Consider the following 26446-nt stretch of genomic DNA (forward strand, 5'->3'; position numbering starts at 1 on the left):
TTTTTTTTTTTTTTTGTCTTTTTAAGACAGGGTCTTGCTATGCAGTTCAGGCTGGCCTTAAGCTCACTTTGTAGCCCACGCTGGCCTCGAACTCACAACAATCCTCCTGCCTCAGCCTCCCGAGTGCTGGGATTACAGGCATTCACCACCACGCCCAGCTGGTAGGTTCCTTTCTAAACCTTGTAAAGGAGGGAGACTAAGTTGCATTTATTGTTCTTGAACATTAACACTTCACGAACTGGAAAATGTATACATAAGAATGTCCTTAGCTTTCACTTGTAGACTCCATGATCGTTAGGAAATGAGCATTTTTATCTGCTAATTAAGTGAAAAATTATTATGATTGTTCGTATGACTGAACACTCCTTAGTCATAGAAACGTGATAGATGTTAATGCTCTTCAAACCGTCTAAACATCTACTTCATTTATGAACTCCCTTTTAGACACACTCCCTGTATCTCTTGTCTACCATTTAAATACAATGTTTTTTTAAATTTCGGAGTGAACATTGATAAGCTGAAACAATCTTCCACCCAGTCCTCTTCCTCTGACCTGTAAACCAGTGTGCAGAGGTATTCCTGATGAGACAGCAGGAAGGTAGTGGTATCCATCAGAGCATGGGGCTGGGGTACTTTCATCAAGCAGGCCTTCCTCCTTTCTATGCAAGTTATAGTCTCTCATAAATAAACTTGCATAATAAGCCCTGGAGATTTTGGTGTGTTACTTCAGTGAAACCTAGTGTATTCTAAATTATAAGATATAATGTAATTCAATAATATTGAGTGTTGCTTGCAACAATAAATTTTAGGATTCATGACATTTAAAAAGACTCAAAATATTTGTTTTTAATTATTTTGATAGATGCAGAAGAATTTGTTTCGGTTCCTTTAAAATTTTTTCCAATTGGTCCTGGACACTACCCTTGTAAAATTTTGTTGATATCAAGCTATGATGTGCGTGTCTATTGCGTTGAAGGTGTGGTAAATGAAGACCAACCAGAAGCAGCACTGACGTTCGAGACACCAGCATTTGAACCTCTTATCCAGAACATTCCATTGGTAAGTACAAACTTTTTTTTGTACATTTGTTCCTTTCCATGTAAAGAAATTTTAAATTTGCTGTCTTTTTTCTTGGACGTTTGACACTTTAAGTCTGAAATAACCTAACATTAGACAGGTTAGCAGGGAAAAATAACATTTATTAATATGCATAAACATGAGAGCCATACACACAGTAAAGGACTGGAAGGCAAGGCAAGATAGTCAAAGCTTAGCAGCTAAACAAAGGTTCAGAACTTGGACTTCTGGGTGGGAGGGAAGTGGTGGCCGGCTGCGGATGGTTGAGGAGAGCTGGTGTACAGTGAACATGGCTGACCATGTTATGTAGATAAAGTTTCCCAGGAAACAACCACCTGCTTTAATCTCTCGCCGGGCCAGTTGTAAAATTTCCAACCTCTTCCTCCCATAATAGATCGTTCCTAGACAGAAAGAAGTATGTCAGCTGAGAAAGCCTCTGCTTGCATCCACATTTTACTAATGTAGATTGCTTTATAGATGTAAATTTATTCTATAAAAGAGCAGCCTCTCAGAGTTGTTTTGTCTGCAGTTTCTCAGACTAGCCATCTTGAAATGTTTTAAAGAAATGTATTTCAGAAAGGCTCATTTTGAGTTTCCTTACCTACTACTACTGTCTGAATTAAAGACTGCAAACTTGTCATCCTGAATTACTACAGATTGACAGTTGGATCATGTGCTGCCTATTATTTCTCCTCATTGATGTCAAAGTTTCTTCCTGAGTATAAATTACTATTATGTGGTTCAGATGACCATTTACTTCAATGGATCTCTTTGCTTAAAAATTTAACTCCAATATCCTTTACCTATCCTCAAATTCCTAAGGAAAGGTATAACCTCCGGGCTTCCCCAGAGTTATGAACTCCCTCCCACGCACTCTGCTCCAAATTCTGTTGTGACCTTTTGACTAAGATGGGTTCATAGGCACTGAGAACAATGATTGACAGTAGCTTGGCTCCCTATTAGTGTGATAATATAGCATAGGAGATAACGTAATTGTGAGAAGCTGTGGGTTTTTAAAGTGGTAAGTTGGTTTTTGTTTGTTTAATTATTAAAGATATAACAAAAATCACACTGAGGGCAATCTGCTCTGATAAAATATGTCATCTTTGTTATCTGAGAAATATATGAATTAGAGCACATTTTACTTCTCTTAGTTAAGCAAAATTGTGTCCACCAGGACTATATTGCCATCATAACAGTAGGTAGTAATTTAAACCAAGGAATATTTATCTATTTATTAAGTAATCCTTAACAGATCCATCAAATAATGTTCCTATATGACACAGAAAGAACATATAGTTATTCTTTGGGCTTTTGTTCGCATTTTTAGCAGTCATTCTTTAAATATATGATTTTAATATTGGAATATTAATATAATAAAAATGCAATACATATTTTCACTGAAAGTACCAAGAATTTATATGTAACTCAACTTTTATCAACGCCATCCCTCTGACATTTTTGTACCTTTTTTCTTTTCATCTGTAGCATAATGAAACAAAGAAAGAGTGGAAATGTCAAGTTAAAATAGAAGCAAAATGGTTCTATGGACCTGCTATTTTACATATAAGACCAGGTGAAACTGTGCAATACCCTCTCACATTCAAACCGATTTCAGAGTGTGAAATTATGGTAAGAACTCACTGATTCTTTTTCCCAGTACTAATATGTAAATAAGTGAATGTGTGATGTTAATGTATTTTATTTGATAACTTTATCATGAAAATTTACATTTTCCATAAAGTTAAGAATTTTTCCTTGAAATTTAAATAAACAGTTTTAATTTGAGGGATAAATGTTTTGGAAGTCACATTGTTGTTATAATTGGATTATTTTTATACTATGTACTGAATAACATAACCATTATTTGTCCTTTGTTCCTATTCATTACACAAATCACTACCTCAAAAATATGTTCTTAAGGCAATAAGTATGAGGGCGTATACCAGGGATTGAACCCAGGGCCTTCTCCTTGAACTATGTCTGCAGCCCCTTACCTTTTAATTTTTGAGACAGCATCTTGGCTAAGTTGCTAAGTTGCTCAGGTTGGGCTGGAACTTGTGGTCCTTCTGCCTCAGACTCCCAGAGTGCTGGGATTGCAAGCATACACCACCACACTTAACTAAGGCAATAATTTTTGACAAGTAAGTAAACACACATAATTGTTATATATGAGAATGTGTCGAGATACTGTATAATTTAGAGAAAGCGAGAAGTATGAGATTTTCACCAGCCATTTATTCAGTAGAAACGTTGATATGTGAGCTTGAAAAGTCAATGACTAATACCTGTTTACAAGCTCATTTGACTAGACTCAGAATGAATATCATGGCAGAGGTTGTTTGACATTGAACTATGCCCAGTACAGAGCTGAAATTCGTGTGGTTTGTCCTAGGGTAAACTTACTGTGAAAAATGAAGTGGACAGTATGGAGCATATCATCAACATAAAAGGGATTGGGAAAAAACCCCTGGCTTTTGGAACCATCACTGTGGATTGCAAAGTGGGGGATGTGGCAAGTAAAACCATAATAGTGCCTAATTATTCAATGACTATTTTAACATTTAAGGTAAGATGCTTTTTATTTTGAAAGTGTTTTCTTTTGCATATATATTGAAGTATGTGATATGAGCAATTATATAAAAATTTTAATGCATTTAATTTTACTTAATGTGCTGAAGGAATGACACAAAAGGACATTTTTATAATTTTACCTTTTATTAATGTAACAGCTATTAAACTTAATTTCAATTACCAAGTGGAATTAACAAGAAATATATTTACATTCAATTACTGGTATATAACTATAAACACATTAATATCTACCTTGAGTCATGTGTTTTTTGCTTCAAGAAATTGTACATAACACTAAAACATATTTTCAAAAAATTTAGAAATGATTCTGAATTTTTAAGACAAGAACTATAGGTCCAGGAAGATTTCAAAAGTATGACCTATTACTACTAGTCACTCAATTCCATAGGCTTAGGTCCATTTTCTAGCTGCTGACCATACAGAAGAGGCCATTTATTTGGGTGAAAGGAAAAAGGCTTTATGCAAAGCTAGCTCAGAGAAGGAGGGGCTCTTTTGCTGTAGGTCACCGTCTCATAGTGTCAGGTATGCAGAATCCTTTTAGAAGCAAGGAAGAGAGTGGAGGAGGAATACAGTGAGACAAAACGCATCTGCAGCCCTGCTTACTCTCTCAGCCAGCTTCCTCTTGCTCATCCCCTTTCCTTTAGAAAGGACCCTGGGCCCTGAGCTCCTAAGGCCAGCATCTGCATATTCTCTTTATTTTTTTTGTTTATGCGGAGAAAATGAGTTGACGGTTATGCCATTCTACAGAAGGAAGTTTAGGGAAGCTCCTTATCTATAAAAGAAGAGGCCACTTTTCTCTAGAAAAGAAAATCTAACTTTTATGTTAAAGTTTCATATTCCCACACTGGATACACGATCATTCACCGAATGTCAATAGTAGTAGAAATGTGAATAAAATGCGTAATCATTTAAACAATTATTTTTTACAAAGTTTTGTGCTTTTCTCTCCTCCTTTTATTTGTTTAATCCATTCTTTAGTAAAATTTTCTGGGATGGCATGGAGGCACAATGGCAGAGCACATGCTTAGCAAGTGCAAGGCTCTGTATTTAAACACTGGCACCAAAAAGTCACCTCTCACTTCCATCCATATCTACAAATAATTCTCTGCCCAATACAGTCCTCAAAAGAAGGTTCAACTGTCTACCCGAGTACCCAACATAGATGTCTGTATTCAACTTTAAAGTTGACTGCAGAAGTATGGAAGTTCTCTGTACTTATCCCCAACTTTTGCTGTACCCTTAAATTGTATGCATCTTGATTTTCTTCTTTCCTCATTAGATTACAAATGGAGTGTATACTCTAAATGAAAATTTCCTCATCTCATTTCTAGCTATAAAAAGTTTCAATGTCAGGTCTTGCCTGCAGAGTTAAGTCCATTTTCCCCAAAGTAGCTTTTTCTGTCCTTCAGTCGCTTGTCCTTGCTGATCTGTTCAGCTTTATCTCTTGCCACCTGTAGCTCTAACAACACTGAAGCCTTTGTAAACAGTATGTTCTTTTCCTGCTACCTGGAATTTTCTGCCAAATTCCATATTGTTATGCCCGTATCTAGATGTCTCCCCAAGCCTTACGCACTCCTATGTGGGGCTTTGGGGAAATTGCTAGATCATGGGTGTGATACTGGATTAGGATGTGTGATAATTGGATCAGTCCAATGATTGGATTAGCATAGTTGTGGGTGTGATTGGATGGATTTTCTGAAACTGGAGGCCCCACCCTGGAGGTGTGTGGCACAATCCAATAGCTTTGTAACCTAAATAGAATATAAAGAGAAAGGAAGGCTTGCTGCTACTGCTACTGTGTTCTGCCCTCTCTGGCACAGACAGTTTCTCCTTTGCCATGCCACTCTGCCTTGGATTCAGAAAATGTAAAGTGAAACCTCTACAAATTGTGAGCTAAAATAAACCCTGCCTCCTTTCATTTGTTGTGGTGTTGGGTATTTTGCTACGGCAATGAGGAAGTAACAAAGACACTTATCTTCCATATATCTGTGTCTAACTCCTTATCATTTTTTAGAACAAAGCTTAGAACCACTTTTTCCAATATTCTTCTGTATATACATAAATAATACACAATTTTGTACATATCTCACCATCACACCTAGTACTTCCTGTTGTCATTATCTGTTTGTTATTCCCATCAGATGACTAATTTGGAGAACAGGACAATCCACATCCACATTTTTGTACCTAGCATAAATTATACTATTCAGTACGTAATAGTATTTGGAGAAAGATTTGTTTACTGAGCAGATAAGAATGTAATGAGTGGCAGTTAAAAGAAAAAGAAAATATATCAGTTACTTCCCCATCTTTAGGAAAAAATACCCAAATCCCACAATTTAAAGAAAGACAGCTTTATTTTGATTCCTGGATTTTAGAGGAGTCAGCCTAAGTTTGGATGGGTCCAATTGAGAAATGGTATAATGGTGGAGGAAAGGCGCTCACCTCATGACAGCCAGAAACCAAGGTGAAAGAGATAGTATCGCTGAGGGAAAAAAAATAGACCTTTCCAGGTCACATCCCCAGTGACCCACATCTAACCAGGTCCTATCTACTAACAACAAATTTGCTTTGAACTCACTAGCTGATGAATCTAATTTGAGCATAGTGGCCCTGTGATTCAAGCACCTTACAAACACTGGAGACTTTGGGGGACATTTTAGATCTAAACTGTGACTTTCCACCCCTGGTCCCCCTAACACTCATTTCTCTCTCATTTCAGAAATTGCACTTAGTCCATATCTAAGAATTGACAAAGTCTTAACATTTGCCACAATGCTGAAAAGTCCAAGTGCAATGTCGCCTCTGAGTCTTACAGAGAACTCTTAGCGTACCTTCTTGTGGTTTTCACTTGCAATTTCCTGATTATTATTGGTGTTGAGTACTTTCTATGGTGAAAAAAAATGTGCAGTTAGGATTCTCTAGCTAGACTTAGTTTAGAAAGTCCCAAATTTTTTTGGCATCTCACAAAGCATCGTGATCAGGAGACAACCACACATATGCCTTCCTTACCTGTGGCCTGCTTTGATTATTGACCTTGGCTCCATTAGTGTATAAGCTTCTTCACAACTTACTTGGTCTGGTGGTGTTTAATCTTGACATCCACAATGAATATGAGTATATCGTTGTCTTCTGTCTTCTTCATGGAAGATTCAGTGGTCAGTGGGAACTTGATGAGGACATAGTAGTCAATCGTATTTCGCTTGAGAGTCCTCTTTCAAGGATATTTTGATTACCTCTGGAGGTGTAGTATCTTGGGTTGCCAGCAAGTGGGTGATGTAAAGACTTTTTTGTGTGGCTGCCAGTGCTGTTTGGTACCATTTTCTTGGCCTTTAAATCACTTGCTTTGGATTCAGCCTTAGGAAAAGCAGGAATTTCCTTCTTGCTTTCAAAGCTATCTTAGCAAAAAGGTGTGTGGATCACTTTTTCATATGTCCCTTGTTCCTGTCTTCTTTGCAATACCTTCTTTTAAGGTTCCTTGCTCCTTTCTAAATTGAGTTACTTGGTTTTTTGTTATTGAGTTTGGATGTATTCTTTACTAAATATTTTATATACTCTCTGATACATGATTGTAAATTTTTTCTCCCAGTTCACAGGTTGCTGTTTCATTTTATTGTTTGTTCCATTTGCTATAGAGAAGCTTTCTGAATTTGATTAGGTCCCATTTTATGTTTCTTTTGTTTCTCTGATTTTAGTGCCATATCCAGTAATTCATTATCAAGAACAATGTCAAAGAACTTTCCCACTATGTTTTCTTTGAGGATTTTTCTTACTTCTCAAGATTGCTTTGCCTATTCATGGTCTTTTGTAGTTCCATTATAAATAAAATAATTACCCTGAGAGAACTCCACTCTCATATTTATTGCAAAATTATTCACAACAGACAAAATAAAAAATTCTTAAGTGCTCATCAGTAGATGATTTGATGCACAGAATATATCATCTGTGTGTGTGACACAGAATATTATACAGCCACAAAGGTCCTACTGTTTGCCATAGCATGGATCACCTGGATGACATTTTGCTAAATAAAATAAGTCAGAGGCTGAGAAAAGAATGGGAGGATGTTCAGGGCTCTTATGTACATCTGGGTGACTATAGTTAATAATGCTGTATATTATAATTTGCTAAGACATGAGATCTTAAGTGTTTTCATCATAGACATCAAATATGGTAATTAGGAGAGTTGATAGATTTGCTCTTGTTTTTGTTTTTGTTTGTTTTTTTGAGACAGGGTGTCACTATGCAGTTCAGGCTGACCTTGAGCTCACTTTGTAGCCCAGGCTGGCCTCGAACTCTCAATGAACCTCCTTCCTCAGCCTCCCGAGTGCTGGGAATACAGGCATGTGCCACCATGCCCGGCATAGATTTGTTAATTAAATTGATTATGGTGACCATTTTACAATGTATACACATATCAAATGATCAAATTTTATACCTTAAATATGTACAGATTTTATCAATTATACGTTAGAAGTAGAAAAAATAAACAAGAACCTCCTTACTGAGGTTTACCATAGACCAGCACAACCCCTCAGTTTAATGGGCATAACACCTCCCCTTGGTCCTTTGTCTGAAAGGAATGTAGAGATGCTGGCCCCGGAGAGTCAGGTGTGTTTCTCTTCCGCAAGGAAGGAAGGGAACCAGGAATAGCCAGGAAATGAACATGAAGGTGATTTCCTTATCTGTTGTCTCACTGTGCTCTTCCCCATCTTACTTGCCGTAGAAAGCTTTGCACACTTGGACATAGTGAGAAAGAAATTTGAGGCAAAGACCTTCTTGTCATTTTGTAGGTAATTTGAATATATTTTTTTCATCAAAATAAATGGTCTCCTGTGTTTTGGGGGGATAACCATGAACAGTACAGACCTTCGCTCTGGTTACAGTTTTGTTACCAGTAGGGAAGAGTAAGGCCTGGATGTGGACCCTGGATCTCTAGGTTTCTGCCCTTCTTTGCCCACTTGCAACTAACAGTACAGTGGAAATCTGTAACAATGGAAACATGAGTTTATTTCCAATTTTACCAAATTTGGGGGACAGCTAGCATCCATCCCAACACACAGAAGCACTCCAATATAGAGAAAGGGTAAAACAAACCAGGAAATATTCATCTGTAATTTTAATCAAGCTTGGGCCCAGGGGGCTGGAAGTGTTGAATCCTCTTTATCTTCAAGCTAAGGGGTGCCACTTTATACTCTCAGCCAGAGAAGCTGCTTACCTTTAACCAAAATCTTAGTCTTTAAACCTCTAGGATACGCTAGCAGCAATGAAAAATTGAGAAAGGGAAAGATCTGAAAGGAATGTAATGAACTTAATTTGGTGGCATATTATCAAAGTGGAAGAATATGGAAAAGAGTTGAAAATTCTACATATCTAAGGTCAAAGGCATACGCACTTAGATACATTATAGTGAAACATTCAAAAGACAAAGGAAACTACAGAACTGTCAAAAGAGAATGAAGTGTTTAAAAGCATAAGAGATTTTTAATGAAGTTAACACATTTTTTTCATGAGAAACTATGGAGACTGGAAGACATGGGTTGATACTTTTAAATGCTGAAAGAAAAATCCTGCAAACAGGAATTTTATGTACAAGAAAACTATGCTTAAATAGTAAAAGAGCAATTAAAATATTCCAAGATAAACCAAAACCGAGTATATTGGTCTTATAACATCATCTGTGCATGGAATACTAGAGGAAGTCCATGAACATGAAGTAAAAGTGTAGAAGGGGAACTCAAATCCATCTGAAATCCATACTAATAAAGATGACTACATAGCTAAATAGAATATACAAAATAAGTATGCGCTCTTTGTAGTCCTTTGTGTACTATATAATTTAAAAGAAAACAAAAAATCAATTATTCTATGTTGATAGGTTTAAATGTATAAACATGTATTAGGGATGAAAATAGTAACATTGCCAGGTGTGGTGGTACTAGGCTGTAATCTTAGTCCTTGGGAGTCTGAGGCAGGAGGATTTCCGTGAGTTCCAGGCCAGCCTGAACTGCATACTGAATCAGGAAAACAAGACAAAGAAAAAAAAGTAACAGATGAGAGAGAAAGGATGGAGAATATTAAAGCAAAGCTTGTGTGTACAATCAGAATTTAATTAAAATTAATCAAAAGTATATTATTTTATTCTTTTGTATTATTTTAAAATAATATAATTCCTAGAACGACATAAAAATAACTCAAAAATAGTATAAAGCAATTAAAAAACTATTAAAAGGACACAGTAGAAAATATCTAACTTAAAATCTAGCAGAAATAGAGGATTATAGGAACAAAAGTGATATAAAATATAATCAGATACTCAAGTTTAAATTCCTATGGCTTCTCTCACATGAGAAAACTGAAGGGTAAAGTAAAGAACAAAGTAAAGTGAAAAAAAGTTGGTATGCATATAAAATGGAGCTCTGTTCTGCCTTAAAGCAGATAAATTTGATTCATTCATTGGAAAATGGAGCACCTTGAGACCAGAAGTTTAAATGAAATAAACAAGACATGCAAGCCTCAATATTCCATGGTCTATTTATAGGAAAAACTCAAAGCATAAATAAATGTAAGAGTAAAATAAAAGGCAGTTAATAGAAACAGGAAGATAAGACTTTCATAAAAGGGCAGGGAACTAGTAAACGGAAGGAGGAAGGAGGCTAGGAGAGGGGTGGAGAAGGGGATTACAATAAAAAATTAAGATGTGATTTGTATATGTACCAACTCCCAGGGGATGTAATTATTATGTATTGGAAATATGTACCAATAGAAAAGATACAGAAAAATTGGTTTAAAAATGGAAGATTTAAGTTTTCTTACCATAAATTGATGCAGCCCTCAAATCAAATAACAGACTGAACATGTTCCACTTCTAAGCTACCTAGAGGCAACACACTTCCAAAAAATAGAAGAGGGGAAAACACTTTCTGACTCTAATTGTGTGACCAAAATTATTACACTGACACCAAGTTCAGACAAAGGTAACCTGGGAAAAGGAAACTACCGACCAGTATTGCCTAGGATTACAGATAGACTGAAGCTCAATAAAATACTAACAAACTTAGCCCAGCAACATATGAAAAGGGTTATGCATCAAGGTAGAATATATGCAGTTGCATTACCATGGGTATTGGTGATCTGTGAACTTCCTGCATTATTAGATTACCTGAAGGTGATTATAAAAAGGAATTCCAAAACAAGTATTGGCAATAATGAAGAAAAGAAGACTCGCACACACTGTTTGTAGGTACAGCCATTATGGAAGACAGTATGGTGCCTTCTGTAAAAATTAAAAAATAAAACTAGCTTGTGATTCAATAATTTTACTTCTGAGTATATATACAAAGGAAATTAAATCAGTATATCAAAGAGGTATCTGTACTTGTGAATTCCTTATAGAATTATTCATAATAACTGAGATAAAAAAATCAATGTACATATCCATCATCAGATGAATTAACAAAGGAAATGTAATGTACTTATATAATGGAGTCCTATTTAGCCTCAAGAGAACAAAACACTCTTATTTGTAACAACATAGATGACTCTGAAACACATTATGTTGGGTGAAAAGGCAAGCACGGAAAACAGATAGCATGGTGATCTCATTGATAGGTGGCATCTAAAAAGGTTGAATTTATCAAAGTCGATGTTAGAATCATGGTTACTTAAGTCTGCAGTGGAGGGAAGGAGAACAGGGAAGTGTTGGTCAAACCAGAGAAAATTTCAGTTAGATGGCAGAACAATTTAAAGAGAGCTGTCTTAGGTGGGTGTGGGGACACACTCCTGGAATACCAGCACTTCAGAGGCTGAGGCAGAGGGATCTCTGGGAGTTCAAGGCCAGCTTGGGCTACATAGTAGCACCATGTCTCAGAAACCAAAAGGAAAAGACAGACACAGACAGAGACAGAGAGAATCTATTTTACTATATTTAATAACAGTGTATTATATTATTAAAAATGCTAAGTGTAGACTTTCAAAATTCTCACCATGAAATGATAGCTATGTGAAGTAAAACGTATGTTAATTAACTCCATTCAGTTCTCTCAAAACATAAACTTTTCAAAAATTCATATTTTACACTATAAATATGGAAAGTTTGTCAACTAAACCTAGATAAGAATAAAAAAAAAAACCCAGTATGTTATGTTTCAACAGCCAGTGATTAACTACCACATACTGTATGATTTCATTTCAAAGAATTTTCCATAATAGGAAGATGTACAGACACACAAACTATAGAGGTGTTTGACAGTACTGTGTGAAGGACATGATATATGCACCGATAAAAAGTGAAAGATGTATTTAGCCTGGGTTGTGGTCACATGCTGTATAAATATTCTTTATATGCAGTTCTAAAACTGATGTACATCACTAGTGATTCGAGAGATGAAAATTAAAATGATTCTGAGATTTCATCTCACTGCAGAAAGAGTGGCTATTATTAAGAAATCAACCAATAACAAATGCTGGCGTCTGTAGGGAAAAAGGAACTCTTCTCCACTGTTGGTGGGAGTGTAGACTGGTGCAACCACTGTGAAAATCAGTGTGGTGATTCTTCAAAAGACTAACACTACAGGTTCCATTCAACCTAACTAGTCCTTTCCTTGGTATCTTCCTGAAAGAATTTAAAAGCATCATACCATAGCGATATATGCACACTCATGTTTATAGAGGCACAGTTAGTAATAGCTAAATCTTGAAAACAGCCTAAATGCCCATCAACTGTCAAATGGATAAAGAAGATGTGGAGTTTTTTCTATATACAGTGGAGTACTACTCTGCTATAAAGAAGGATAAACTTGAGACATTTCTAGCTAAAGGGATGCACCTTGAAAACATACTCTTTAGTGAAGTAAATCGGACATACATGTGTAAATACTGGACTGTTTCTCTGGCCTGAGAAACCAAAAGTGTAAATAAAGACCAAAATTATAATAGACGTTGTGAAATAGGAAGAAAATGTTCAAATGGCAGGGGAAACTAGGGAGGGGTGAGGGGGAAAGAAAGGAAGGCAAAAGAAGAAAGTGAGAAAAGAAGGAAAGAATGGAAACAAAAGCTTTTGTAAATAAACAGGGAAGAAGGGTTGAAGGAAGAGTAAGGGAAAGGAAAAGAAAGAATAAAAATATATCATGTACAGTTACAAATTTCCTGTGATGAATGTGATCATTATGTATATCTAAAATGTACCATTAAACTTAATTAATAAAAATTAAAAATCTGATGTACAAATTCATTAAAATTGTTTTGCTCTTGTACATTGAATTGAATAAAAGAAATTGAAAATGACCTGTAAATAATATTCATATTTCCCAAACATCAATGGTCTTGATTCAAGTAGTGACAGAAAATAGTTATTGTTTTTCTGTAAGAGTGATCTCTTGGGGCCCAGAATGTAGCTTAGTGGCGCGGCATCTGCCTGGCAAGTACAAGGGTCCTGAATTCAATTCCTGGTACCAAAAAAAAGAGTGATTTTTTTGTTTTACTTTTATAGGTCATTTCTCAGACTTTACTGTGTGTAATATTTTTGTGGCTTGCTTTTCATTTAAAAGTGAATAATTTTAATGGAAATATGTAAACTAAACATCAGTAAATGTGAACTTAGCATTCATTTCACATATTTTAACATGTTCAAGACATAGAAAAGCATTTTATATGGTATTATGTAATTCTTGTTCTCCAATTCTATGTTCTAGGTATCTTCAGACCTTCCAATAGTGTCGGGCGATCCACATATCACAGTAGATCCAGATAGTTCAGTTTCATATGTTATAAATGTGTGCCCCTTGAAACGTGGAATACTCAAAGGTATTGAATCCATTGACAAAATATTGTTTACTGCCAAACTATTAGAAATGTGATGGGAAGAAAACGGAGTGCTATTCATAGGTCTTTCAAATAAGTGACCCAGAGGGAAATTTAGCTTTTCATTTCAGTCATTAACTTTCTAAATGTTGTAACCAGAGCTTTGGGGCATATATTTTATGCATCATATTGTATTATTTTGACTAATTATTCAACTTTATTTGTAGCACAAATTCCTAAAAGTAGAAACACTTACTCAAGAGTATTTACATTTGATAAATATTGTCAAATACTTATACCAATTTGTGAACCCAGTAGCACTCCGTTAGAAGCTTTTATAAAATAGCTACATGCATTTAACTGATATAGGAAAAATAGACTTCATATGTGTTATGTCTTCTCCCTTTACCTCTGAAAGCATTTATTTGTACAAACTTTTCTTAAGTTCTTAGAACAGGTAACTTGCTTGAGAATGGGTTGGTATGTATTCCTACAGGCACTTGAAAGGAGGAAGGTGAGAAGTGATAGAAGATAATAGCTAGACCGAAGGGGTCTGTTTCATCAGGGAATAAGTTGTCCTAATTATAGGCGAATTAAATGCTCCTTAGGTCAATAGATCCTAATAAGGAGATAATCAGTAAGTGAGCACAACTTAGAAACACAGAAGGCATATACCTAGTAGCCCCTTGCTCTCCTTAGAAGTACTAGCCTCTCATTCCTGTGAAAAGCATATACACTTACCACAGAAGGCATACAGAATAGAGACCTGTTGCAAAACATAAAGTCCAGAGAGTAGACTAGATGCCACTGTTATTAATAAACAGAAGGGAAATTTCAGAATGCCAAACACAATGATCCAACTATGAACACTATAATAGAATGTACTGTGTAGAAAGAGCCCACATGCCCATCTTCACATTACTTTTGAAACATTTGGCTTTATAAAACCCATTAGTAAATCATGTGATAGGTATATTTGAACTATACTGACTATTCCAAGCATGTCAGTAAGGTAACATATTTTACAATTTTATATGTAATCTAGAAGCTGTTATTTGTTTTAAAGAAGTTTCAGTTGCAGCCAAGCATAGTGATGTTTGCCTATAATCTTAGCACCCTGGGAGGCTGAGGCAAGAGGATTGCAAATTTGAATCCTGCCTGGGCAAATTGGGGAGACTATATATCAAAATAAAAAATAAAAAAGGCTGGAGATATAGCTCAGTACAGAGCCTCTGGGTTGAATCTACAGTACTACAAAGTGTTTAGTTTTCATTTTGACTATCAGTGGTAATAGTTGGATTTTTCCTTAGTTTTCAGTTTTTAACTACTTTTTTGTAAACAGCAACAACTCACTCAGAATTTTCCTGAGTATTTTTCATAAAATATAATAAATTTCAATTTCCTGTTATGTCGAAAGCAAGGCATTATGCTACTTATCAGAAGAAATGTAAAAAAGAAAACCCACAAGTTATGGACCTTTGCAGCCTTGGAGCTGCAGTGGCTGGTGTCCGGCTGTTTCTTGCGATGTCCTCAGGCCCTCTTTTCCATCAGCCTATTCTGAGATACTTGGCTTTTTCTTGCTAGTCTTTTCAGCAACCAATTTCTCCTTTGTTCCATCTTTGTGGGCTGCAACTTTACTGGAACTTCCTTTCTGGCCAAACACAAACCCTTTAAAATCATTCTGCTGATCTTTTTGCTCTCGATTTTCAACATAGTTCTGGCTTAAAAGCCCCCTGCAGCAGCCACGCCACAGCCTCAACATTAGATTGGCTTGAAATTTCTTCTGCAAGATAAATTAGTCCACCATCCTTAATCGCAGTCTCAGGCAAAGTCTCTACACAAGACCAAAATGCAGACAAGGTTTATGTCAAGGCATAACACATGTGTTCTAGAAGTCCAAGAGCCAGTTCAGTCCTTCTTCTGAGCAGAAATCTTTCAAGACTTGCCTTCACCAGCAGCACTTCTATCAGAATTCTAGTCTCTCAGCTAAGACAAGAATCTTCCATTAAGTACATTCTCAGGCATTACAGGTCTGCTTTTTGGGTCAGCATTTCTGAACCAGCCATACCCTTCCCATAAGCCAGTTCCAAAGACTTCTGAACCACATGGTCAGGTGCAGTCACAGCAGTGACCCCATTCTTGGTGCCAAAATTCTGTCGTGTTACTTTTCTTGTTTCTGAGACAAAATACCCGCTATCCAGAGTGAAAAGAAAAAAGATTTATTTGGTTTACACTTTGCAGAGGTTTCAATCCATGGTTGGCTCACTCCGCGGCAGGTTGGTATGGCAGAGAGGGATCATGGACAGAAACAGTTCATGACGGGGAGAAGACAGCAAAAGCAAGGAAGAGACAAGCAACAATACCAGCTTCTCTCTGCCCCTTTTACATTCTATCTAGGCTATCCAGTTTAGGGTGTGTGCCAAAGTAGTCAGTGTACTGATTTATGATCATACACCTTTAATACCGGCATCACACACTTTAGATTCAGCTACCTCTCCAAAAACCCCACCTATGACCACAGGAGGCTTTGAGGGGACACATAGATAAAAGCCATAACAAACCTATTAGTGAATATATTATTTCCACAGTAGTTGTTCTGTTTTAATTTTGTGAAAAAATAAAACAAAATTTTGTAACACAGTACTAAAATAATCACAATAGTGAACACAGTGTGTATCATTGTAATACAGCTTAATTATAATACTAATATAAATAGAGGGGAAGTGGAAAATGTAAGAAGCAAAATTTGAAAAATAAAAGATATACGTGAAGGAAGAAGGAAAAGTGAGGCAAAGAATGTTATTGAGGAGTAAAAGACAGTAGAAGCAGCTAATAGTGACAGGAAACAGCAATAAGCAAAAACAAAGAAAAAATAAGAACAACAAAAATAGTAAGAAAAAGCAAAATCTCCCCCAAAAAACAATGAAGAAAAGAGAAATATGTGCAAAACATTCTTCTGTCCTTTTGAATGACTGGTTTCTTTCCATGATCTTCAGTATTGGCACCTCCTGTATATAGGGGCTGGATAGTAGGTCACTATTATCTCTTACTTTGTTGTTACACTCCTGTTTTTGTTTGTGAGTACTGAGTCCTGTCCTGCTTTTCCTGCTGGGCATGGTCAATGAATGGTGTCTTTTCTAGGGCTGTATTCTCTCCAGTCACTGCCAGTTTCCATGGCTCTCTAGGTCCCTCTGTGTCCCTTTTGTAGGCCACTGTTTTTGCTGTCTAGCTTTATGGACCGGTGGTTTGTGAGATGTCCCTCTGCTTCAGACACCCCTCTGTCTGTACAAACCAGACTGTAGAAATGGCCCAAGGTGAGGGGTATCCCGGATCAAGTTGGTAGATGGGAAAACAGACTGTGCGCTGGGTATAGGCAACAGGGCAGGGAGTCAAGTGGTCTGTTGGTCTCTATGTGAGGAATTTCAGAACTCGCCTTCCCAAAATACCCCACACAACTGGCCTGGCTTCTCACCACGAAGGACAGGACCTGCATGTCCTTCACAGCCTAGGCTTAAAGTGTTCAGTGTGTCTGCTGTAACTTGCAGCCATCTCTTACTTAGTCACTGTGGTGAAGTGACCTTGGGAAGCCAAAAGTATAGTTTTCTGTAGCTCATTCTTAAGCAATTAACCTCTTCCCAAAATTGCTCGAGATTAAACCTTCTCCAGTATTGTAGGCCGTGCACAGGATTTCTGCTCCAACTCTTGCCTGCTGTACAGAAATTGTTACTTTCAGAGTAAAAGTCCATGCTGTTTTTTGTAGTTTATAACTGGGCTTTCCTTGGAGCTAGCATTGCTGGCCTGGTCTGTTGTGTGTGCTCGGAGCTTCCGAGCTCTCTGGGCTTACTGGAGCCAGGCTGTCCTCCCCAGGTGCTGGGATTTGTGTTCCAGACTGCTTTGGTAGCATTCTTTCGTCTGAATTTTTTTCAGTTTCCCCAGAGTCACTGTAGTTTCCACTTTTCCTGTTGGCTCCTCCTTAATTCCTGGAGATCTACTTTTTTTCCTCAATAAATTGTTTTCCACGTGTCCCCATTCCAGCTTCTGGTGCTGCTATCTTGTTATCAGTCTTTATTCTGCCATTTCTCATCTGGCTGTATTTCTCATTACAGTCAGATTCTCTGAAAAAATTTTAAGAGGAAAGACATGAGTCAACTGAGTCTTTCTGATAAAAATCTCTAGATAATATATAAAACAATGGGAGGAGATGCAACAGTTAGAGGTAGGAGATTAATGGTAGGTCTTTGGCAGTATGCCAGATATTGGAATGCCAAAAGCTAATATTACTGTCTATTATTACAAGATTAGTGTATAACACATTGTAGGAACACAGTAATGGCCTGTAGTTTATTTGTGATAGTAAAATACGTAACTAAATTTCCATTTATCTTAGGAGGTTTTTTTGGGCAAAACTAATACTTAGGTGAAGATGGATAGGCATCAGGCCTTAGAATATACTTTTGTAACAGTAATCCTTCCATTAATCTTATTGCAGTGACCTACTATGGTTCATAAATATGGTATATAGAGATGGCCACAGACATTCATGTTTGAAGTAATGAAGTTAATTCTTCTAAAAATATATTTTATTTTTATTAGTGTCTGTAGATTTTACAAAATAGTGGGTTTTTATGTGGTGTTTTATGCATGCAGGTGACAATTTTCACCATATACATCCTCTTTATAACCTTCCTTTACACCTTCCTCTCTACCCTGCTTCCCTCTTTCTTGTCTAGTAATAAGTCTCTCTTCTACTTTGAGCAACTCATTCTTAATGTGGGACTAAGAAAACTAAGATACATGTGTAAGAATTAAAGTGGTGTAACAACCTAGCTTATCTCGTTTCTCTGATACTTTGGACCAATTGCTCTTTAATAATCTACACAGATCCCATGTTGTAATATAAGTATTCTGGATGTTTTATGAGGATGTCATACTAATCAAGCCAGTTTAAGCTTGTGAATGCAATTTAAAAAAAAAATTAACAACAAACTGATAACTATGTAAACTTTTATTGATTCTCCTAAAGCCCCTTTCCATGGCTAGAGCTATGAAGCTATATAATGAATTTGCGGTTTAATAGTCCAAAAATATAGTGTAGAATCTGAGCCCCAAATCATACAAGTATAAGCAATTTTATTGCTGATTTTATTCTCTGATTTCCTCTTGTGACACTTAAAGCCAAGTCTCTTGGCCACATCCCAAAAGAAATGTCATCTGCAGTGATAAGCTGCTCTAGTGAGTACATGGTTTCTCAACGTCTGTGTGTGAGCCACTTAAGATTTTCGGTTGGAAAAAGGTTCTGCAAACATATTTTCAAGCACGTTATAGAAATAGTAATCCTGAAAATATTTTTAAACAATCTTTACCTCATTGTTAACATGCAGTAGCTTTTTAAAGACTAAGCATAAGCCGGGGATATAGCTCAGTGGTACAAGCGCCTGCCTGGCAGGTGTAAGGTCCTGAGTTCGATACCTGGTACCAAAAAAAAAAAAAAAAAAAAAAAAGAGAGAGAGAGAGAAAGCTAAGACTAAGGATAAGACTTCATAATTATATCTAATGAAGTACGACTTTTGAGCAACAAACATACTTTCATCCCCAAGAATAAAAGATTTTAGAAATATGTGCAGTCATCAATGACGTTTTATTTCTGCCCAAGTGAGGAGAGAGAGAGAGAGAGAGAGAGAGAGAGAGAGAGAGACTGGTAATGGAGTAGCATGTTTAGCCCTAAATTTGGTGGAAGTGTAACTGAGAACGTCTATAGCAAAAATTATTTATTGATTTTTGAGTCATTTAAATATATGAACAAAACTCAGGTTGTGAGAATTTAATGTTTATCATGGCCTAACACTGTGTGTAATTATTATACAACAAGACTATTTTCACACAACCCGTACTCCATGTACTTATGGTGGCAGCTCTATGGATGGTATAGAACACTGTGAGGCTCCAGTGCTGTGTAGTTCCCCAGCCTTTTAAAAATCTGTTTATTCCACAATAGAAAACTACACGCAAACAACCAATATTTAAGGTGGCTTCTCATTGTTTCTAAATTTAGATTCTTGCCTGAACATTCTTGATATAGTTTCTTGTTATTCTATTTATCCATAACCCTTTAAAAATTACCCATGATTCTTAGTAACCGGGCAGCTGCAGAGTAGGTAACAAAGGTCAGTGTTGCCAAAGTCAGTAATCACTTTAGCGCACTCCTATAATCCTAGCACCCTAGGAGGGTTTAGGCAGGAGAATCACAAATCTGCATCCAGCCTGGGCAACTTTGCATGACCTTGTCTCAAGATAAAAAGTAAAAATGGCTAGAGATGAGCTCAGTGTGAAGCTTGGGTTCAATCTCCAGAATAGTCCACCCAAATCACCTTGTATTTTGTTTGATAATATCCAAAAGTGCATTTTAACCAATTGAAATGTGATTGTGCATTTAATTCAACACAATTACAACCAAGATTCATTTATAAAAACTTGCAGTTAGATGTTGGCATTTTGAAGCTAGAGCTACTAATGTGCCAACACAAGAAAGCTTAATCCAGATAATTTCAAGCAAAATTTTAGCCAGCTTTGGTAAAGGCTTTTTAAAATTTCTGTTCTTTAAACTGCTGCTTAATGTCAAATGATACAAAATATTTAATGTGTAGCAGTATAGGTGTTCTTGTATTAAGCCTACATTTAAACAAAGTAGAAATAGATTTTGGTTGACACTCTGCTCCACTCTGAAATGATGCACTTTCTTGAAAGAGAGTTTTTTACGAAGAACCAGCTTTAAGATGACAAGTTTAGTTCAAAATATAAATTCCAGTGTTATGTGTGATAAGCACAGCTTGTCACTTACATTTTTAGAATCCGATGCTGAGCAAAAATAGTGCCATTTAAATTTGCGTTTTTCATTTAAAGCTTGGACAGTTTATTCATGTTATCCACTACAGTACAATGGCAAAACTGGACAACTTACACTTTTCTATTTCCTGTTTAACTGTTATTGTGTTGCAAAAGAACTCATTCAGAAGTCAAGATTGGATTTTCAACCCTTTCTTAATGTATCTCATTGAAAATGTTCCAAGATGAAGCTAAGAATGTGTGTGTGTGTTTAGCTTCTTCTTTGAGGAAGCATCCCGAAAACAATAGAATTAGCTTGAGAAAGTAGAGGAGTTTTTTTAGTACTAAATATGTCCATAATCAGCTGACTTCATTTTTATTTTTATAAAATAAATGCCAAGTATTACTTTTTAAACTATTAAGAAGTAATTTCTTTATACTGAGAAGTCTTTGAGATTTGTCTTGCTTTTTCAATAGACTAAGATATTTTTGTTATATCCTAAGTGAGCCATCCTTAAGATTTTTGCAATTTAAATACTGTGCAAGTATTTCAGGACTTGCAATAATACTAGTATAACAATTAAAGATTGCTTTACATAAAATCTACTTTTAGATTTAAGCTTAAGTACAGTTTAAGCATCTTAGAAATATCTAATATTTTCTCAAGTAAGGCAACATTCTGAAAACCAAAGTCTACTATCAACATATTTTTTTTTTTTTGTATAATTCGGTGTTCTGTCAAAGTAGACTCAGAGTCATTCCCTTTTTACCACCACTTTCAGTGTGGCAGTTTATTCAGTAACACCCCCTCAGCAAAGCCTCAATTTCTTTCTCTGTGGAATGACATCAAGAGTACTCCCTACAGTAGTAGATGGCTGCTCTCAGTGGGTGACAGTACAATGAAGCCCCTAAACCAGAATGCACAGAAGGCACTTAAGAAATATTAGCCCTCAGCATTATTTTATTCAACTTGACAAACATCACTTCTCTCTTCCTTGTATCCTTCTCAAATTATGTTGCTTTAGTTAACCAGTTAACCTCATCAAATGTCAATTTTCTAATTTATAAATTATAAGTAATATTTACATTTTCTAGATGATTATGAGCATTAAATAGAATATAAGTGTCCGGTAGGTGCTCAATTAATGCTGACTGTTTATATTTAGTATACTAACTCCCTTGTTTTCCTAAGAGGAACCTGAGGTAGAGAGAACTTACCTTGTTAACAGTCATGTAACTTGTCCATGGCACAACCGGGATTTGAACATGTGAAGTTTAGTTCCAGGCTATCTGCTCTGCACGACACTACTATATTATCTCTCCTTAAGATGAAAGAATCTTAGTGACTATAACACTACTTAAAATGTTGAGATGTTGTGCTATGTAGATTTTTTTCTATCTTCTCTTTCTCAACATGTCTTTCCAAATTTGGCGAGCAGTGGCTTAAAATGCCAGATGGTTATAAATCCCTCTTTTGAAAACTTCCTAAGCAGATATGGGTATATGGGAGACACAGAGCATCTTTTATCCTTACTTTTTCTTGGCTCCTCTCAGTGTAAACATTATGGAGAATGCTATTAAAAGCCTGGCTGCACCCTAATTTAGATCTCATTGGTTTATCCCATCACTAGTGTGGACTGCTGTAGTTGTAGAAGTGTACAAACCAGTCAGATATCAGTAGTATTTCTAAAAAGTGTTTTTAATATGAAGTTTTTCATACTTTTTGAGATGACAGGAGTGGTTTGTAAAAGCAGGGCTTTAGGGCACTGCATGGGAATAGAAGAGTTATGTTTGGGTCCTTTTGTGGTCCTTTGGATTTTGCTGTTTGCTTTCACCGTTTCTGCTTTCTTGGGCAACCTGAACCGTCTCATTAGGGTTTAGCCATCTAAAGGGCTTTAACGTTCAAGGGATTTTTGTTCTGGATTTTTTCTTCCTGCCCTCCATCCCCGCCCCTCTAACCAAGATCTGTACTAATTCTAGCCCCAAATCTAATTTAGGTGATTAAAGAGAAGCAAATCTATTCATGTTCATAGACCAGTGAGTAATGTCCCATACTACATTTTCTTTTCTTTTTTTCCCCTGGCCAAACATAATTTTATTAACTTTTTTCTTGTAAGCATTCAATTTCTTTCTTTAAAAAAATCTAGGATTTAAATACTTCCTATCCCATCACTAGTCTGCATACCTCATTTACCAATTTCAAATAACACATATATACAGATTTTCTGACATTCAGATCCCCCTTTTAAAATAAAAATGATAAAACAATTAAACTTTGGTCAATAACTACTACAATTTGTGTAATCCTGGCACAGCTTAAAATAGAACACCCATGATGCATTTCATATTTTGGACCCCCACCTTTCCAGCAAAGTACTTCTTTTTCAGGGGTATTGGGTTCTGAACCCAGGAATTGTGCATACAAGTGCTCTAGCACTAAGCTACACCTGTCCCCTTTTTATTTTGTTTGAGATAGTGTCTGACTAAGTTACTCAAGCTGGACTCAAATTTGCAGCCCTCCTGCCTCAGCCTCCCCAGTACCTGTAATTATGGTCATGCTCCACCACATCCAGCTTCTAGCTATAAACTATCTGTGTAATTATAGAGCGGGATCTTTGTCTTTGTGCACTGTCTTAAATCCCTGCACAGTATGAATGCTGCCATTCACATTACTCGGCACCAGCCCTGTGCTTCTGCTTTTGTCAAAAGAAATGAATCCTATTGACAATAGAAGTATTCTCTCCAGGTGTCATGGTGCATGCCTATAACCCCAGGAGGCTAAGGCAAGGGGATCACAGCAAGTTCGAGACCGGCCTTCCCAGTACAGCTACATAGTAAATTCATAGTGAGGCTACATTGTAAGTTCAAAGCCAGTCTAAACTACGTAGCGAGATTTTCTTTAAAATCAGAACAAAACAAAATAATAATGTAAGTATTCTCATATTTAGTGTATTTTCTCTCAAACTAGATTTCATGAGACTGCTTCTAGTGGTAATTTTAAGTAACAAAAGTGTATTTCCTAAAATATTGGTGGCCTCATCTCCCTGGTTAGGCCTGTACAAAAATAAGAATAATTTAGTGGCTGTAAAAATCTGTTTTCCTAAAAATAGTCATTTCTGCAGATGAATTTAAGGAAAAAAATTTTTAAATGAAAAGGCACTAATTTGTTTTACAACGTGCACAGTTAAGTATTGTGGAAGAAAAATAAAAATTAAATGTTTGCAAAACTAAGGGAAAAAGAATAATCCACCCGTAAGAATTTACTAATATATGGAAAAACATTACATATTAAAGTTTCTGTTTATGTCACTAACAGTTTCAGTGACAAATTTTAAAAAGTTGTCAACTATAACAAATTGACAATAAGTACTTCAAAATCACTGACAATTAAGGCCTGCAAAATCAACCTAAATGTTTTCTATGTGTGCATATGTGCATACATGTATGTATGTATGAGTTTGTATGTGTACATGGGTGCAGGCATGTGTATATATGTGTGCCTGTATGTATATGTGTCTGTGTGTATGTATGTGTCTACGTGTGCATGCATGTGTATATCTCTGTGTAAATGTGTGGTTATGTGCATGTATGTATGTGTGTATGTATGTATCTGTGTGTGCACATGTGTATGTATATGTGCTTACATATGTATGTATATATTTGTATTTATGTGTGTATGTGTGCATGAATATATGGGCCTGTGTATGTATGTAAGGGTGTATATGTGTATATATGCCCCTGTGTTTGTATGTATGTTTGTATCCAAGTACGTGAATGTGTTTTTCAGTGTGGGTATGTATGTATGTGTATACATGTGCATGTATGTGTTTGTATGTGTTCATGTTTATGTGTATGTGTGCAGGAAGGTGTATGTATGTGTATATATGTGTATGCATGAATATGTGTGTTTGTATGTGTGTATGTATGTACATGTGCATGCAAGCATTTGTGTGGATGTGTGATGTATGTGTGTTTACATATTAGTGTATCTGTGTGTATATGTATGCCTGGGTGCATGTATGTGCTTGTGTGTATGTGTGCATGAGTTTATGCATGCATGTAAATATCTGTGTATGTGTGTGTGCATGTGTATGAATGTGTGTTTGTGTCTGTATAAGTGTGTGTAGGTGTGAGTGTGTGTATTAATCTGTGATTATATGTGTATTTGTGTATATGTATGTATATGTATGTATGTGCATTTACATACTAGTGCATATGCATGTGAATGTGTTTGTGCATATGAATGTGCACATGCATGTGTGCTTCTGTGTATGCAGGTGTATATATGTATGTTTGCATGTGTGTATATGCACATGTGCTGTCATATTTGTGTATGCATATATATATCTGCCTGTATATGTGCATATGCATGTGTGCATATTTATGTGTATGCATTTGTGTGTATGTATGGGTAGATTTGTGTGTATGAATGTGTACGTGTGTGTATGTAGGTGTGTATCTGTAGGTGTGCAAGTGTCTGTGCATACAAGTACGTGTATGTGTGTATGTGCATGTATGGTTGTATCTGTGTATATGTATGTGTCTATGTGTATATATATGTGTGAATGTATATGTAGGTGTGCATGAATGTATGCATATATGTATGTGTGTATGAGTGTATGTGTGTATGTATATGTGTATTTTTGTATATATTTGTGTGTATATATGTGTACATATTTATGTATTTGTATCTGTATGTGTATGAACGTGTGTATGCAAGAGTATTTAGGTATGTATGTGTGTAGCTGTGTATGTATGTGTGCATGTGTGTATGCATTATGTGTATGTGTGTATATATGTGAACATGCATGTATATGCATGTGTCCATGGTTGTATGTGTGCCTATACATGTGGGTTTATGTGTGAATGCATGTGTATTTGTATGTGCATATATGTATCATGGGTATGTGTGTATACATGTGAATGTGTACATGTGTATGTGTGTACTTAAGTATGATTACAGGTTGCATGTGAATGTGTATGTATGTACATAAGTATGTGTGCATGTATGTGTTTGTGTATGTTTGAAATATGTGAATACATGTGCTTGTGTGTATTCATATGTATGTGCATATTCATGTGTATACATATGCATGTGTGGGTTTGCATGCAGGTATGAATGTGTGTGTATATTTGCATGTATTTGTGTGTTATTTTATGTTTGTATGTATGCATGTGTATATAGTTGTATATCTGTATGTGTGAATTATGTGTATTTGTATGTGTGCATGGATATGTGTTTATGTATGCATGTGTGTATGCATGTTTGTATCAGTGCATGTTTATGTGGGCATATGTGCATGCACATGAATGTGTATGTGCATATGTTTGTGTATATCTGTGAAGTATGTCTATGCATGTGTTCATGTGTTCATACATGCATGTGTATGTTTGTATGAATAGATGTGTTTTCATGTAAATATGCAACTGTGCATTTATGTATGTTTGTATTCATGTGTTTGTGGGTGTATGCATGTGTTTTGTATATGTATTAATGTATGTGTGTATGTATATATGTGTATACGTATGTGTATGGTTGTGAATTATGTGTGTATGTATGTGTATGTGTGTATACATGGGTATGTATGCGTTTATGTATGCATGTGTGTATGTTTGCATGTAAGTATGCATGTTTGCATTTATGTGTGTATGTGGTACATGGCATAGGGCAACAGTTCATGACAGCAGAAAACAGGAAAAGCAACAAGAGCCAAAGGAAGCAGCAGCCTGAAAACAAGTCTTTTTCCCTCCCTTATATTGTATGCAGGCCCCCTGCCCCAGGGCGTGTGTAGCACTCACACCCATAATCTTAGCAGTAGACCATGGATTAATCAAAAACTCTAGAAGCCTGCTCCATGACTGTATGAGGCTTTGGGAGGACATCTAGACACAAGCCATAGCAGTATGTATGCTTGTATCTGTGTGTGTATATGTGTATGTGTGTGTCTATGTATGTGTGAGTGTATGTGTAAGTGTACTTGAATGTATACATGTACATGTACACATCAGTTTCTGTGTATGTATTCATATGCATGTACACACGTGTATATATGTGCATGTGTTTACATGTGCATGCATTTATGTATATTGTGTGTGTGTCTGTGTGTCTATGTGTAAGCCTGTGTATGTGTATGTATGTATCTAAGTGTAT

The 26446-nt window shown here is 36.2% G+C and overlaps 1 protein-coding gene across 1 annotated transcript in view; it reads left to right on the plus strand.

Annotated features, from left to right (window-relative positions):
• LOC102019004 overlaps positions 1-26446 on the plus strand; it is a gene marked incomplete in the record, with an annotated part of 405168 nt that overhangs the window by 228758 nt on the left and 149964 nt on the right. Inside the window, 4 exon segments of the mRNA XM_005414632.2 lie at positions 863-1059; positions 2566-2709; positions 3473-3646; positions 13365-13476. Of these exon segments, the coding sequence (XP_005414689.2) occupies positions 863-1059; positions 2566-2709; positions 3473-3646; positions 13365-13476 (627 nt within the window).

Source organism: Chinchilla lanigera, unplaced genomic scaffold (genome assembly GCF_000276665.1).
Source record: "Chinchilla lanigera isolate Chin_1 unplaced genomic scaffold, ChiLan1.0 scaffold00192, whole genome shotgun sequence".
NCBI classification, from domain to species: Eukaryota; Metazoa; Chordata; class Mammalia; order Rodentia; family Chinchillidae; genus Chinchilla; species Chinchilla lanigera.